Source organism: Homarus americanus, unplaced genomic scaffold (assembly GCF_018991925.1).
Source record: "Homarus americanus isolate GMGI-L3 unplaced genomic scaffold, GMGI_Hamer_2.0 scaffold20465, whole genome shotgun sequence".
In the NCBI taxonomy this organism is placed as follows: Eukaryota; Metazoa; Arthropoda; class Malacostraca; order Decapoda; family Nephropidae; genus Homarus; species Homarus americanus.
Genome location: NW_024756914.1, coordinates 870,906 through 886,455, shown reverse-complemented (window position 1 = coordinate 886,455; position 15,550 = coordinate 870,906). Strand labels below are relative to the sequence as shown.

Here is a 15,550-nt window from a genome sequence, read left to right as displayed (position 1 = left end):
GTCGCGCCAAAATATAAAGTCGTCTTTCTGGTGAATATAGTGTCGTCTACCGGGGCTGCCACCTAGTTTTTTTATTTTATTTTCCTCACAGGATCGGCCCGAATCAGCAGGTATTATTTTTTCCCTCCTTCCACATCTCTTCTACCAGTGAGACGTAGACGATATATAACGAACATTAATCGTTTTTTGTAAGTCGCGAGTCATCAGAAAATAATGAAAAGATCCAAGAGTTATTGTACCTCCGCCATGTTGACTTGTTTACCTTCATGGCCGCCGATAACGCTAAGATTTTTTGGTTTAAAGGCGCCTCTGACTGGCCATGTCAGGACGCCTCTGACTGGCCATGTCAGGACGTCTCTAACTGGCCATGTCAGGACGCCTCTAACTGGCCATAGAACGACTCTAACTGGCCATGTCAGGACGCCTCTAACTGGCCATAGAACGACTCTAACTGGCCATGTCAGGACGCCTCTAACTGGCCATAGGACGCCTCTAACTGCCATAGGACGCCTCTAACTGGCCATAGGACGCCTCTAACTGGCCATAGGACTGCTATTAACTGGCTTATATTAGCACAAACATGAGGAGGAGGAGGGTGTTAATACCGTGTGTTTCCGTCAGTGTCAATTCGTCAGCGGCACCTCACCTACACCCGGCTCTATCTGGCACTATCTAACGATCCTGGCTCTATTGGGCACTCTTCTCCTCTCCTTCTCTCTTTCACTTTCACCTCTTCCTCTTACTTTCACCCTGTCCCTCTCCTTTCTCTCCCTAATTCTTCCTTCTTTCCTCCTCCTCTTCCATTCTCTCTCACTTTCTCCTCCTTGCCTCCATTGTCTCTTACTTCCTCAATTTTTTTTATTTTTCTCTCATTCTCTCTCCTTCGTTCTTAGTGGTCAACCCCTCTTTCTCACTCTCCCTCACCCTCCCTCACTCTCTCTCCCTTCACCTCTCCCACTTTCCCCCTCTCCCTTCCTCTCCCCCTCACGTCCTCTCCTCTCCTCCCCCCTCACCTCCTCTCCCTCTCACTCCCTGTGTAATCGGACAACTCTCACTAGACTCTCATCACGAGTAACACCTCTCCCAATCCTCTTACTGGGGGAGAGTGGGGCGCTTCCGTCTTTACTCTCTCTAACTCTCTCTCTCCATACCTCTCCTATCCTACTCTCTCACTCTCTCATCCTTCTCTCTCACTCTCCTATCCTTCTCCCCGTCTCTCCCCCTCTCTCTCCCCCTCTCCCCTTCTCCCCTCCCCCCTGGTGGTGAGTCGTGTAACTGCCTGATGGCTTTACAACAACAACAACAGCGTCGCCTCTCACACTCAGTCTCCCTAATACTGTTCTGGTAACACTTCTAACACTGGGGTCCAATTCCGGTCTGGCAACACAGCTAATATGAGGTTCAGCTCTGGTCTGGTAACACTGGTATCGCCACTCTCACACGCCAGGCGATAAACACGGGCGTTACCCGATCATTGGTGAACCATAAATTGCTTATCTATCCATCAACGTTACTCCCCACCCCCTCCCAGGTTAAATGGAGGGGGTGACAGGGGGTAGGGGGAGGTAGGGGAAGGGGGAGGTAGGAGGAGGAGGGGTGTGGGGGAGGGGGAGGCAGTGGGAGGGCTCACACACACACACACACACACACACACACACACACACACACACACACACACACACACACACATCAAATAGTATAAAACAATTACATAAAAAAATTTCTTCAGTTTAATTAATCTTCACTTTGTTAATTTTTCTCTCTGAATAATTTTAATATAAATTTGTTAAGAAATTTTTTTGTATTTAACATAAAACAACAAAAAACTTTAGTCTGAACTTTCATAAACTTTATCTTTGGATTAAAAATAAATAAACAAATAGATATAATAAACTACATCCCAGTTTTTACACTCATAAAAAATATCGTTATTGACTTAAAAACAATTTTCACTTCTCAGGATTCAGTGTTTTGATATTAATACTGAACAGAGGACATTACCTGGTGTGTCAGAGGTGAGTTGTGTAGCGGTCTGTATACTCTCTCTCTCACCTAAGCCCCTTCTTTCCTCCCTATCTCTCTCTCTCACCTAAGCCCCTTCTTTCCTCCCTATCTCTCTCTCTCACCTAAGCCCCTTCCTTCCTCTCTCTCTCTCTCTCTCTCTCTCTCTCTCTCTCTCTCTCTCACCTAAGCTCCTCCCTCGGGACAAACATTTTCATTGTTTTCTGAATTAAGGCTTTATTATCCTTCTATAAACACTATCTTGTCCCGACGAGGTCTGAAGATTAGTGAGAGAGAGAAGAAGAAAGAAGAGAGAGAGAGAGAGAGGAGTCTGTTAATGGTGTATACAATATTTAAAGATTACAGTGAGTATATCGAGGCTACACACACACATGTATCATCATCATCATCATCATCATCATCATCATCATCATCACTATTATTATTATTATTATTATTATTATTATTATTATTATTATTATTATTATTATTATTATTATTATTATTATTATTATTCCAGTCTTTATGAATCAGTTGTTATGTTTGTTTCTTCTTTTAAACAATAATAAATACTTTCCTCAATAAAATATCTTAACAATTCCCCTCAATTTGTACCTTACCTCTTTCCCTTCCCCCTTTCCACCCCTTCCTCTCACCCTTCCCCCTCCTCCCCTCCCTTCTCCCTTCCTACCCTCTAAACCTTCATCTCCACAACTTCACACTATCAGTAAACCATCAAATTTCTTTTTCTATCAATACTCCAGAAAGTTTTTTTAGTACATCTCTCTCTCTCTCTCTCTCTCTCTCTCTCTCTCTCTCTCTCTCTCTCTCTCTCTCTCTCTCTCTCTCTCTCTCTCTCTCTCTTACACACACACACAAACATAAACACGTCGGTTTCTCTCACTCACTCACTCACTCACTCACTCACTCACTCACTTACTCACTCACTCACTCTTTCTCTCTCTCTCACTGCAGGAGAGAGGCTGAGGTGTCCCTGGATCGACCTGGAAAACGGTCGAGTGAGGATTAGGTCGAGAGGTCGAATTGCCAAGTTCAAGTGTAAGAAAGGCTTTACCAGGTTCGAGGGTGACCGCTTCGCTACTTGTGTCAGGAACAACTGGAACGGCAAGATTCCCAAGTGTATAAGTAAGTCCCTTAACTGTATGAGTGAGTCCATTTATAAGTGTTAAAGAAGTCCATTTATAAGTGTTAAGTATGTTTATATGTAAGTGCTTTAAGTAAATCTATAAGTGCTTAAGTAAGTCTATTTATAAGCGTTTAAGTGAGTTAATTTATAAGTGTCTTAAGTAAGTCCATCTATAAGTGTCAAAGTCTCTCCATTTTTAAATATTAAAGTCATACCATAGATATTTAAGTAAGTTTTTGTAAGTATTTAAGTGCCCATAGTAGTGGTAGTCGATTTCTAAGTGTTAAAGGTGTCTCCCCTACGCCTAAGTTCCGTTTTCTATCATCCTCTTCACCTTTCATTCCTTCCTTGTTTCTCTCTCTCCTTATTCTTCCTTCTTTCCTTCCCCTTTCTTCTCCTCATTCGTCATCCTCTCACTACTGTCACTCTTCTTCTTATTCTTTCTCACTCTTCCCCTCGTTTCCCCTTTCCTTCCTCTTCTTACCAATGCTCTCCTCCTCCTCCCTCCATCCCTTCCCTTCTTTCTTTCCTTTCACTCTCTCGTCCTCCTTCCCCCTCTCTCCTATTCCTCAGTTCCTCCTTTTCCTCAATCCTCTCTCTCCCCCCTTTTCTCTCTCTCTCTCCAACCATTCCTTTCTCTCACTCCTTCCCTCTCCCCCAGTCCCCTCCTTCCTTCCCCCCTCTCTCTCTCTCACCCCCTCAATACCCTTCTTCCCTCCCCCTCTCATCCCCCCCTCTCACTCCCCTCTCACACTCAATGGACCGGAACATCAAGCACACCTTACCTCACTCTGCTCAGATGCTCAGAGTCTCCTAAGGCAAAATTTCCTCTTAAGTTAAAATGTGAAAACCGATCTTATTGGCTGCTGGCTCAAGGTGACGTAAAAATCCAATATGGCGTCAAAACTACACTGTGACTCTACAGGGAAGGGGGTGAGGAGGAAGGAAGAGATGAGGTGAAGTGAGGAGGAGTGAGTGGGTAAGGGGATGTGATGGGGTGGGCAGGGAGATGAAGGGTGACGTGAGGGGAGGGGGGAGGGGAGGAGGTGAGGTGAGGGGAGGAGGGTGAGGTGAGGGAGGATGGAGACCTCCTTGAGAGAATCAAGATAGGATTGGAGAGACGCCAAGAAGATTCGAAATTCCCCTCACAAGGAGAATTAAGTCCTGAGGGTGATCGACGTAGAGAGAGAGAGAGAGAGAGAGAGAGAGAGAGAGTGTTGTTCTTCCTACTCGGCGTCATTTAAGTTAACTGGGTTTGGTCGGACAACATAAGGCCGGAATGGTCTTGCCCACAGTCAGTCTCCCCTTGCACACAGTCCAGAGTCCCCCACCACACAATCAGTCTCCGCCACACAGTCAGAGTCCCCACACCACAGTTAGTCTCCCGCCACACAGTGGAGTCCCCACCACACAGTTAGTCTCCCCGCCACAGTCAAGTCCCCACCACACAATCAGTCTCCCCGCCACAGTCAGTCTCCCCGCCACACAGTCAGAGTCCCCTGCCTGATTAGTCTTCCACAGTCAGAGTCCCACCACCACAGTCAGCCTCCCGCCACACAGTCAAGTCCCCACCACACAATCAGTCTCCCCGCCACACAGTCAGTCTCCCCGCCACACAATCAGTCTCCCCGCCACACAGTCAGAGTCCCCCACCACAGTTAGTCTCCCCCGCCACACACAGTCAGTCTTCCCCCCACACAGTCAGTCTCCCGCCACGGTCAGTCTTCCCCCCACAGTTAGTCTCCCGCAACACAGTCAGTCTCCCCCACAGTCAGTCTCCCCCCACACAGTCCAGTCTCCCCGCCACACAGTCAGTCTTCCCCCACACGGTCAGTCTCCCGCCACACAGTCAGTCTCCCCGCCACACAGTCAGTCTCCCCGCCACACAGTCAGTCTCCCCGCAACACAGTCAGTCTCCCCGCCACACAGTCAGTCTCCACGTCCCGCCCATCAAAACTTACCCCACTCCTTATCATTATTGCCACACACACACACACACACACACACACACACACACACACACACACACACACACACACACACATTTTGTCACAGGGAAGTTGTCGTAAGTACATTATATTCCTCTGTATAAATGGGCCGTAACTTTTGAGGAAGTTTTCTTCACACTTTCAATAAAGATCTGGAGGAGGTGGCTAATACGTCCCCATCGATGATTATTATTGTGATCACTGGTTGGCAAGACTTGTAAACAACATGAGGATGACCGGTGTATGATGACTTATAGAATTTCCCCCTTCGTAAAAATGGTCGTAAATCAGCAGGCCGTTGTCCTTGTTCTTGTAATAAAGTCCCAGAGGCGTGAACGATGCGGGATAATGTTCACTATATCGCGAAATTTAGAGGGTTATTATCATGATCACGTGTGGGCAACAGCTGTAAACAATACCAGGGTTGACCGATGTACGATAACGTGATGGATTTATGAGGGAGACTTATTCACTCTAGTAATAAGGACCATTACTCTTCAGAAACTCATCTCAGTTAATGTAGTGACGTTAGAGGCATCGACTAATACATACTAAACTGAAATTGCGATCATTATTATGGTGATCACGCGTGGGCAACAAGTGGTAAACAAAACCCGGGTTGACCGATGCGCGACGATATAATCCATTAAGGGGGAAGAATCGCCTTACTGTGCACCTATTAACGTAAGCACAACACCGTGGACAGTGGAGGAATATTATTGTTCCCTGGACGACATGTATGTGACAACTTGTATATTAAAAAACTCACTATTTGTAGAAACACCGGGAAATAATACCAGGCTCGAGGAGGGAAAATTGGGAACGATCATGCGTCATATGTGTTATAGACGACCGTAGCAGACTGTGGAAAATGTTGTCTCATTAACTGAAAATGATAACACGTGTGAAAAAAATGTTCTTATTTTAACGTTAAGTAATGATATAGAGGTTAAAATAAATGTTATGGTATTTACCTAAACTGATAATGTCATAGATATCGTGTTTTTTAATATTAACCTTAAATAATAACTTTAATAAACGTTCTTTCCTACCTGAATTTTTTTTATATAATCAGGGGAACACTATAGCTTACCTGATAAACGTTTTGTAATTAACCTGAGAGAGAGAGAATTTCACACACATTTATACCTTCTCTCTCTTCTTCTCCTTCTATTCCTCTATTCCTTATCTCTCCTTCACTGCTCCTTCTCTTCTTTTACTTCTTCCAAACTTCTTTTCTTATCTCTCACTCTCCCTGGTTCTCTCTTTTCCTCCTTATATCCCTCTATTTCTTATCTCTCCCTCCCCCCTCTCACTCTCCACCTCACTATCTCACTTTTATCAGTCGTGGTAGTTACTCTCACCAAGGACTCTCTCCCTCACTCTCCCTACCTCCCACTCCTTCCCCTCCACTCTTCCTCCCAGTTTTATTACCCATTCTTTTTAACCTCTCTTTTTATTCTCTCTTCTAGTCATGATCATCAGATACCATGTCGAGTTCTTCTTCTTCTTCTTCTTCTTCTTCTATTCTTTCTTTGTATATTTCACTACGCAATATCTCTTAATGATTTTACAGTTTTCGTAATTTTTCGTTCGTCAACCAGTACGCCCGTCCGTCCATCCGTCCGCCCGTCAATTCGTTCATCTGTCCGTCCGTCCGTCCGTCCGTCAATTCGTTCATCTGTCCAATCCACCCGTCCGTCCGCCCGTCAATTCGTTCATCTGTCCGTCCACCCGTCGAATTCGTTCATCTGTCCGTCCGCCCATCAATTCGTTCATCTGTCCCGTCCACCCGTCGTCCGCCCGTCAATTCGTTCATCTGTCCGTCCACCCGTCAATTCGTTCATCTGTCCATCAGCTAGTTGGTCAGGTCGCCAACAACATCACAATAACTAGACGCCTCTCCTCTACGTCTCTTAGTGTCTAATTTGCATACGGTCGCAGTCTAAAAGTTTTTTTCGTCAATTTCCTTCCATGTGATTGGTCGAGAGATTCCCGGGCATTATTTTCTGAACTGATGGGCCGATTTTTTTTATATTCCGACTAGTGACTCGCCCTTATGTTTTCTGAGACTCGAATGGGCAGTTAGTTACAGTTCAATGGTTGTTAAGCCTTTCTCAACCAGGCATTTTGGTTACTGGTGTTTTGTGTTTTAATTCAGTGATTTCATTTTATTGTGTTTGATATTTTTTGTTGTTTTTGTTTGTTTGTTTTTTTGTAAATTTTATCCCGATGCTAATTTATCGATCGATAAATAAATAAAAAATCGCCACAAAACAAAAAACGAATCGAACAAAGTATAAACAGTTCCTCAAAACAAAAACGTATCTAACAAAATATAAACAGATCCTCAAGACAAAATCGAATCGACCACTCAACCCCCCTCCACACATCAACCAGAGAAGAGAGCAAGAGAGAAAGAGGATCCAACCCTTCCCTCCCCCACCCGGACCCTTCTAAAACACAGTGTTAGGACTCCGTATGGCCCTGCAGCGCCACTTTAACAACCCTGGACTCACGGACTCTATAATTAGAAGTCGTTCCTTTAAGTTTTGACTCCCAATCTTTTATTAATTTCGTACCCTTGTGGCTTTTAGTATATTTTTTATATTTAATTCTGCGTTGGTATGCCATTGAGGGGAAGGAGGGGGGAGAGGGGGGGTTCTTTGGCCAGTTCGCGTACCTGAGGCTGCAATTACACCTGAAGCTCGCTATCAACGTCTTAATGAGAGGCCGGAGCTGTGTACACATTAGATACGATGATAATTTTAATTAAAAGAGCATCATTTGCATGTGCGTGAGGGACCTCCAGCCAGGGTCCAGGGCGGGTATAGGAAGAGGAAGAGGGAGGAGGAGGAGGAGGAGGAGAGAGAAAAAATGGGTGAGGGATGGAGAAGGGAGAGATGAATGATGAGAAAATGAGGAAAGGGATGAATGGGAAAGAAGAAATAGCAGGAGGAGAAAAGGGGGAGGGGAGGGAGCAGATAGAAGGTCAGAGGTGAGAGAAAAGAGAGAAGCGGAGGAGAAGAGGAAAGAACAAAATGAGGAAAGTGGCAGAACGAGGAGGAGGAGGAGGAGGGAGGAGGAGGAGGGAGGAGGAGGAGGAGGAGGAGGAGGAGGAGGAGGAGGAGGAGGAGGAGGAGGAGGAGGAAGAGGAGGAGGATAATTAAAAGGAACAGAGAAAGGAGACGAAGACGATAAGGAAGGGAAAGTGCGATAGAGGAAAAGGAAAGAAGATAAAAAAAAGAGACAGAAAGAAAAAAGAGAGAGAAATAAAACAACAACCAATCACACATACACTAAACAAACACAACGTGACATCTGCACAGAAAGAAAAAGAAAACAAACAAACAAAAACACTTAATTACTAAAAAATACAACAACAGCAATACATAACTCACTTGTATTCATCAGGGTACACACACACACACACACACACACACACACACACACACACACACACACACACACACACACACACACACACACACACACACACACACACTACGAATTTCCCAAGAGGTGACAAACAGACTATCTGGTAATTTAATTTAATATAACAGTTGTGTGTGCAGGGGCATAACAGAGAGCGCGACCAGCCAAGCTAATACTGCATGGCCACTCTATCTATCTATCTATCTATCTATCTATCTATCTATCTATCTATCTATCTATCTATCTACCAGTAATTTACCTGTCTACCCGCCCACTGGTCAGCCGTCACCATAACGAAGGTAACACCAGCGGTCAGTTGTCAATATGTCAATAAAATGTCACGCCTCACCTTCCTTCACCACCACTACCACCACTACTACCACTGGCACCACTATTACCACCACCACCACCACCACCACCACCACTGTTACCACCAAAAGACACATGGTGGTGGTCTCTGTGAACCCTGAGAGGTGAAGGTAATGCCCCTAAAGTTGTTGTCTGCCACCACACCTCTCTTCCACCTCCTCCTCCTGCTCTTCTTCCTCTTCTCTGTTCCTTTTCCTCTTCCTGTCTTCATCTTTCTCTTCTTCCTCCTCTTTTCTGTTTGTCCTCCTCCTTTCTCTTTCAGTCTTTCTTGTTCCTCTTTCCTTTGTTCTTGTTATTTTAATTGTTATCAACTCGCCGTAAATCTTATCTTTTAATCCAAATAAACGAATTGTCAACACCCTATGTAAACATGCCACCAGCCAATCAGCACACAGCTTATAGTTCTAATGTAAATATTCAACCAGCCAATCAACGCTCAGCTTACATATTAAGTGTAAATATTCCGCTAGCCAATCAACGTTCAGCTTATGGATCTAATGGAAGTACTCTACCAACCAATCAACATAAAGCTTACGCTTCAACAAGACCCCGTGTGTGTGTGTGTGTGTGTGTGTGTGTGTGTGTGTGTGTGTGTGTGTGTGTGTGTGTGTGTGTGTGTGTGTGAGTGTGTGTGTGTGTGTGTGTGTGTGTGTGTGTGTGTGTGTGTGTGAGTGTGTGTGTGTGTGTGTGTGTGTGTGTGTGTGTGTGTGTGTGTGTGTGTGTGTGTGTGTGTGTGTGTGTGTGTGTGTGTGTGTGTGTGTGTGTGTGTGTGTGTGTGTGTGTGGTCAGGGTTATCAACATATCCACACTTTATCTCTTGTATGCCAGTGTTTACCAATCTCTTCCTGCCTCATCCCTAAGTCAAGCGTCCCAACGTGACCGGATAACATCCCTCTCCTCTTTCCTCTCCCCTCCCTCTTTCCTCTCCCTCCCTCTTTCCCTCTCCTCCTCTTTCCCTCTCCTCCTCTTTCCTCTCCCCCTCCCTCTCCTCTCCTCCCTCTTTCCTCTCCTCCTCTTCCCTCCCCTCCTTCTTTCCCTCCCCTTCCTCCTTCCTTTCCCCTACCTCCTGCCCCTTCACCCCTGCCTCCCCTAGTAGACGCTTTTTCCGGATCTCGCCATCAGTCACGTTGGCGGCCCTGTCAATGATGGCGGCAGTGTTCGTTTCTCTACTAAAAAAAAAAAATGTAAGACCCTCAATATACATTTTTTGTTGGGTTTTATTTATGCGAGTTTCAGACATTCTCGGAGCTGTGAATTTTGCAGTATTTTTTTTCCACGTCCACACTGTCAATCCTAACTCTCGCGAACATAAAAGCATCGCAAAAAAAGCCTTAGTACACGTCTCTCCATAAAGCCAGAAGCAGACGGTCACCTCTTAAGGCTTTTTTTTTTAATTTCAAGATTTTTTTCGTTTAATTTTTTTTTTAGATTTTTTCTTGATTTTTTTTTTTAGTTTATTTTTCTTTTACGATTTTTGTCTATGAATTCATTTCCATTTTGTTTTAGTTTTTTTTTAGATTTTTAGAATTTTTTAGACTTACATTTTTAAGATTTTTTTTTAAGTACGTCGGTAATCTAAGTTAAATTCTCGTCACTTAAAACAAAATGAAACTGGACACTTTATGAAGAGAGAGAGAGAGAGAGTGTGTAGTGTAGTGAACTGTTGCGTCACTCACTGGTCTACACGCTGAGAGAATTTTATTAACTGTTAAAAAAATATTGGACCTAACCTGCTGCTGTGTCCTGATGTATACATGATACATACATACATACATACATACATACATACATTATATATACATACATACATTATATATATATACATACATACATACATACATACATACATACATACATACATATATACATACATACATACATACATACATACATACATATATACATACATACATACAAATATACATACAAACACGAAATATAAACACACAAGTATAAACTACACACACACACACACAGTATACCCAAATAAATAAAGTGCACACACATACATACATACACACACACACACACACACACACAGTATGCCCAAATAAATAAAAGTACACATACACACACACACACACACACACACACACACACACACACACACACACACACACACACACACACACACACAGTATACCCAAATAAATAAAAGTACACACACACATACATACACACACGTGCAACCACCTGTAATATGTACAGAGTTAAGGATATATATTTTTAAACTATATTTTTAAATGGTTTTCCCCAGTAGTATTTTGTAGCTGTTTATGATGTGTGTGTGTGTGTGTGTGTGTGTGTGTGTGTGTGTGTGTGTGTGTGTGTGTGTGGGACGTATGTGTGTGTGTGTGTGTGTGTGTGTGTGTGTGTGTGTGTGTGTGTGTGTGTGTGTGGGACGTGTGTGTGTGTGTGTGTGTGTGTGTGTGTGTGGGATGTGTGTGTGTGTGTGTGTGTGTGTGTGTGTGTGTGTGTGTGTGTGTGTGTGTGTGTGGGACGTGTGTGTGTGTGTGTGTGTGTGTGTGTGTGTGTGTGTGTGTGTGTGTGTGTACAGTATTCAATATATATTCTTACACGTGTAAACAAAATATCTTAATAACGAGAGAATATATTTTTTGACAACTTGGAGAATAAATTTTAAGTCTTTATAAACTTTTTGGGAATTTATTTTTGCCATACGAATATATTTTTGCAAGAAATTAATTCAAAGTCTTTAAAAATATTATCGAAACATTTATTAATATACAACACGCTTTATCAATATATCTCTTCCTCTTTAAATAAAAACAAACATATTCTTTTTGTAAATCTACGTAAAATATTTTCAAAAATTTTATTAACAAAGTCACCGTACGATTTTGTTTACACCATTGGTAATACTTTTCTAAAACCTGCCCATATACCACCTGTAGCACGAGTCAATGTTTTCATTTTTTTGGTTCCAATAACTTTTTTTTCCATGCCATTTTATAACACTTGTTGCGGGGTGAGGTGAGATATATTGTCTTTAGTTTAATATATATATATGACTTTTTTCTTATTATTTGCTTTAGTTTAATCTATTTGACTTTTTATTTCTTTGTTTAATATATATGACTTCTTTTTCTTATTATTTACTTTTGTTTTAATATATGTGTCTCATTTCCTTCTCGCTCAGGTACTACGGGAATAAACTCATCTTTCATGTGTTATATAAATGTTTGGATAAATATTTACGTTTTTTACATAAAGATGGACTTATTTTACATTTTTTACGGCGGTGATTATATTTGTTTATGATTTTTACATAAAGGCGGAAATATTTTACAGGTATTTTACGTCGATGGGAAAGTTTTATACAGTTTTGTACATAAAGGTGGAGTTATTTTATTTTTTTTACAACGTATTGAACTATTTACTCTTTTTTACGATCCTTTCCAGCAAAACCAACACAATATAGGGATTAATTACACCTATATTATTTCTATTGTATTTAAGGTTACTATACAGGTAACATCAATTATTTCATACACCATACAAACATTTATACAGGTGTGTGTGTGTGTGTGTGTGTGTGTGTGTGTGTGTGTGTGTGTGTGTGTGTGTGTGTGTGTGTGTGTGTGTGTGTGTGTGTGTGTGTGTGTGTGTGTGTGTATGTGTGTGTGTGTGTGTGTGTGTGTGTGTGTGTGTGTGTGTGTGTGTGTGTGTGTGTGTGTGTGTGTGTGTGTGTGTGTGTGTGTGTGTGTGTGTGTGTGTGTGTGTGTGTGTGTGTGTGTGTGTGTGTGTGTGTGTGTGTGTGTGTGTGTGTGTGTGTGTGTGTGTGTGTGTGTGTGTGTGTGTGTGTGTGTCCCTCGCCTCTCACCAGATTCCATTAGCACCACCTTCATCTCTCTCTCTGTCTATCTGTTTGTCTGTCTCTCTCTGCTTCTCTGTTTGTCTGTCTCTCTCTGCTTCTCTGGTTGTCTGTCTCTATTTGTCTGATCTCGTTCTGTCTCTCTACTTGTCTGTCTGTCTCTCTGTCCCTCGTTCTGTCTGTGTCTGTCGTTGGCGTTATAGTTTAATTACTACACTTCAACAACTAAGGTCTTTAAGGGCGTAACAAGATCAGTAATTACACCAGTCCATCAACACCTAACTGTTATGAGAGATGGACTTCCCTCTCTGTCTGTCTGTCTGTCTGTCTGTCTGTCTGTCAGTCTGTCTTTATGTCTGTCTGTTTGTGTGTAATCTAAGGTTGCCAATGAGAATAAGAAGTTAGTGCTGGGAGTTACAAAGTTTATATATTTTTAAACATTCCACACACACACACACACACACACACACACACACACACACACACACACACACACACACACACACACACACACATTAAACTGATACTATTAACTTTACGACACATAAATTCTCAGATGTTCTTAGGAGAAAATTTTCCCTTAGTTAAGTTAAGTTAGTTATGTCAGCCAGTTAGGTTAAGTGAGACAGTTAGATAGCCAGAGAAAGCATTTATAGAGCTTACAGACGCACCTCCTCTTCCCCATCTCTCTCTCTCTCTCTCTCTCTCTCTCTCTCTCTCTCTCAGGTACCTACAGCTCACCAGAAATGTAAATATTTCTTCAAGAGTATTTTGTGTTGGCAGCCAGAGATTAATTCACTCATATCACCACCGCTCAGAGCCTCTCAGTGTACCGCTTCAAAGCCCCTCAGTGTACCGTTTCAACGCCCTTCAGTGTACCCCGTCTCAGAGCCTCTCAGTGTACCGTCTCAGAGGCACTCAGTGTACCGTCTCAGTGCCTCTCAGTGTACCGTCTCAGAGGCACTCAGTGTACCGTCTCAGTGCCTCTCAATGTACCGTCTCAGAGCCTCTCAGTGTACCGTCTCAGAGGCACTCAATGTACCGTCTCAGAGCCTCTCAGTGTACCGTCTCAGAGCCTCAGTGCACTGTCTCAGAGGCACTCACGTCCGTCTCAGAGCCTCTCATCACCGTCTCAGAGCCTCAGTGTACAGTGTACCGTCTCAGAGGCACTCAGTGTACCGTCTCAGTGCCTCTCAATGTACCGTCTCAGAGCCTCTCAGTGTACCGTCTCAGAGGCACTCAATGTACCATCTCAGTGCCTCTCAATGTACCGTCTCAAAGCCTCTCAGTGTACCGTCTCAGAGGCACTCAGTGTACCGTCTCAGTGCCTCTCAATGTACCGTCTCAAAGCCTCTCAGTGTACCGTCTCAGAGCCTCTCAGTGTACCGTCTCAGAGCCTCTCAGTGTACCGTCTCAGAGGCCCTCCGTGTACCGTCTGTATGAATGTTGAGACAAACACGCTTGTTCTGACATACAAACAAACTCAATAAAACTCAGGTATGTTAATTACGTTGGTCGACATGCTGAGTACGAGTTGGGCCATTACTTAAAGTTAACCTAACCTAACCTAACCCATAGGAAACATTAAAGGATTTAAGCATCAGGTGAAATAAACTCGGGTGCCTAATCTTCATGTGATCCCCAAATATCTAAACAGGGATTAAGATTATCGTACACGCATAGTAAACACTAATTAAATCATCTTACACATAACAATGAAGGGAACAAATGATCGTACATATACAGTAAAGTTATCGTACTTATGTCGTACCTAAAAAATATAATTATCGTAGATGGATCGTAGATAAGGATTAAAATGATCATACGTGTAATTAAGAGTGAAATTAACGTAAATATATCGTAAATAATATTAAAAATGATTGCATGTTTCTTGAATATCGTCGGCAGGGAAGAAAGTTATCGTACACGCGAGGCTGAGACCAACATGACCACAAACTCGGCGCAGATGTCTACCTACTTCTTAAATTAGTTTTCTAAGTATCACAAACCTCAATGACAACCTTACATTTTCTTTAATTAATTTCCAAAGATTAATATTTGAATTATGATGCTTTTTTTTTTACACCTTTACTTGTTTCTGAAGATTTAGTTCAATAAAAGGTTAATATTTTGTGGGGAAGAGTTATTATAATTAATAGTGACTAACTACGTATCTAAAGACAGCTTCTGATATTTCATTAATTTTCTACCATTACGACTCCAGTGACAATGTTCTTCAAGAATAAAAAAAAAAAAAATCCAATTATCTCGGATTACAGCTTCGACGATCATCTTATCTTGCCTTAATTAATTTTCCGGGAATAGAAAGCCCAGCGACGATCTCTCTTCTGTTAAAATTAATTATTTCTTCAGATTTCAGTTTCACCAACGACCGCCATCTTACTTAAAGGAAAATATAAGAGATAAATATATTAGTGTAATGACTGGCGGCGTCCGTCCACAGTAAATACTTCACGCCAATATCCTAGAGGCTGTGACGTCACATGACAACATTGGCTCACGCAAAAAGCCGCTTATGTCTCCCCGAGAATTAATTATGCAAAGCTGCGGGAGTCAAGACGGACATCTCAATGACAAACTTCTTTTTTTTTCTCTAAAACTATTGGAGAGTTTTTTAACGATGGAAGTTTATATACTGACTTTGTTAAGTGTTGATTTAGGCGTTTTAAATTACCTGCAGACACGATGTATGGTGTACTAACACTGCTCTTATTGGCTGGGATGGAAAAGCTATAATCCAATGAGAATTGCCCT

The 15,550-nt window shown here is 42.5% G+C and overlaps 1 protein-coding gene across 4 annotated transcripts in view; it reads left to right on the top strand.

Annotated features, from left to right (window-relative positions):
- LOC121857207 (MAM and LDL-receptor class A domain-containing protein 1-like) overlaps positions 1–15,550 on the top strand; it is a 46,380-nt gene that overhangs the window by 6,763 nt on the left and 24,067 nt on the right. For all 4 annotated transcript variants that reach the window (XM_042353161.1, XM_042353160.1, XM_042353158.1 and 1 more), the window contains exon 3: positions 2,977–3,147. In XM_042353161.1, the coding sequence (XP_042209095.1) occupies positions 2,977–3,147 (171 nt within the window). The remainder of the gene's footprint in view (positions 1–2,976; positions 3,148–15,550) is intronic.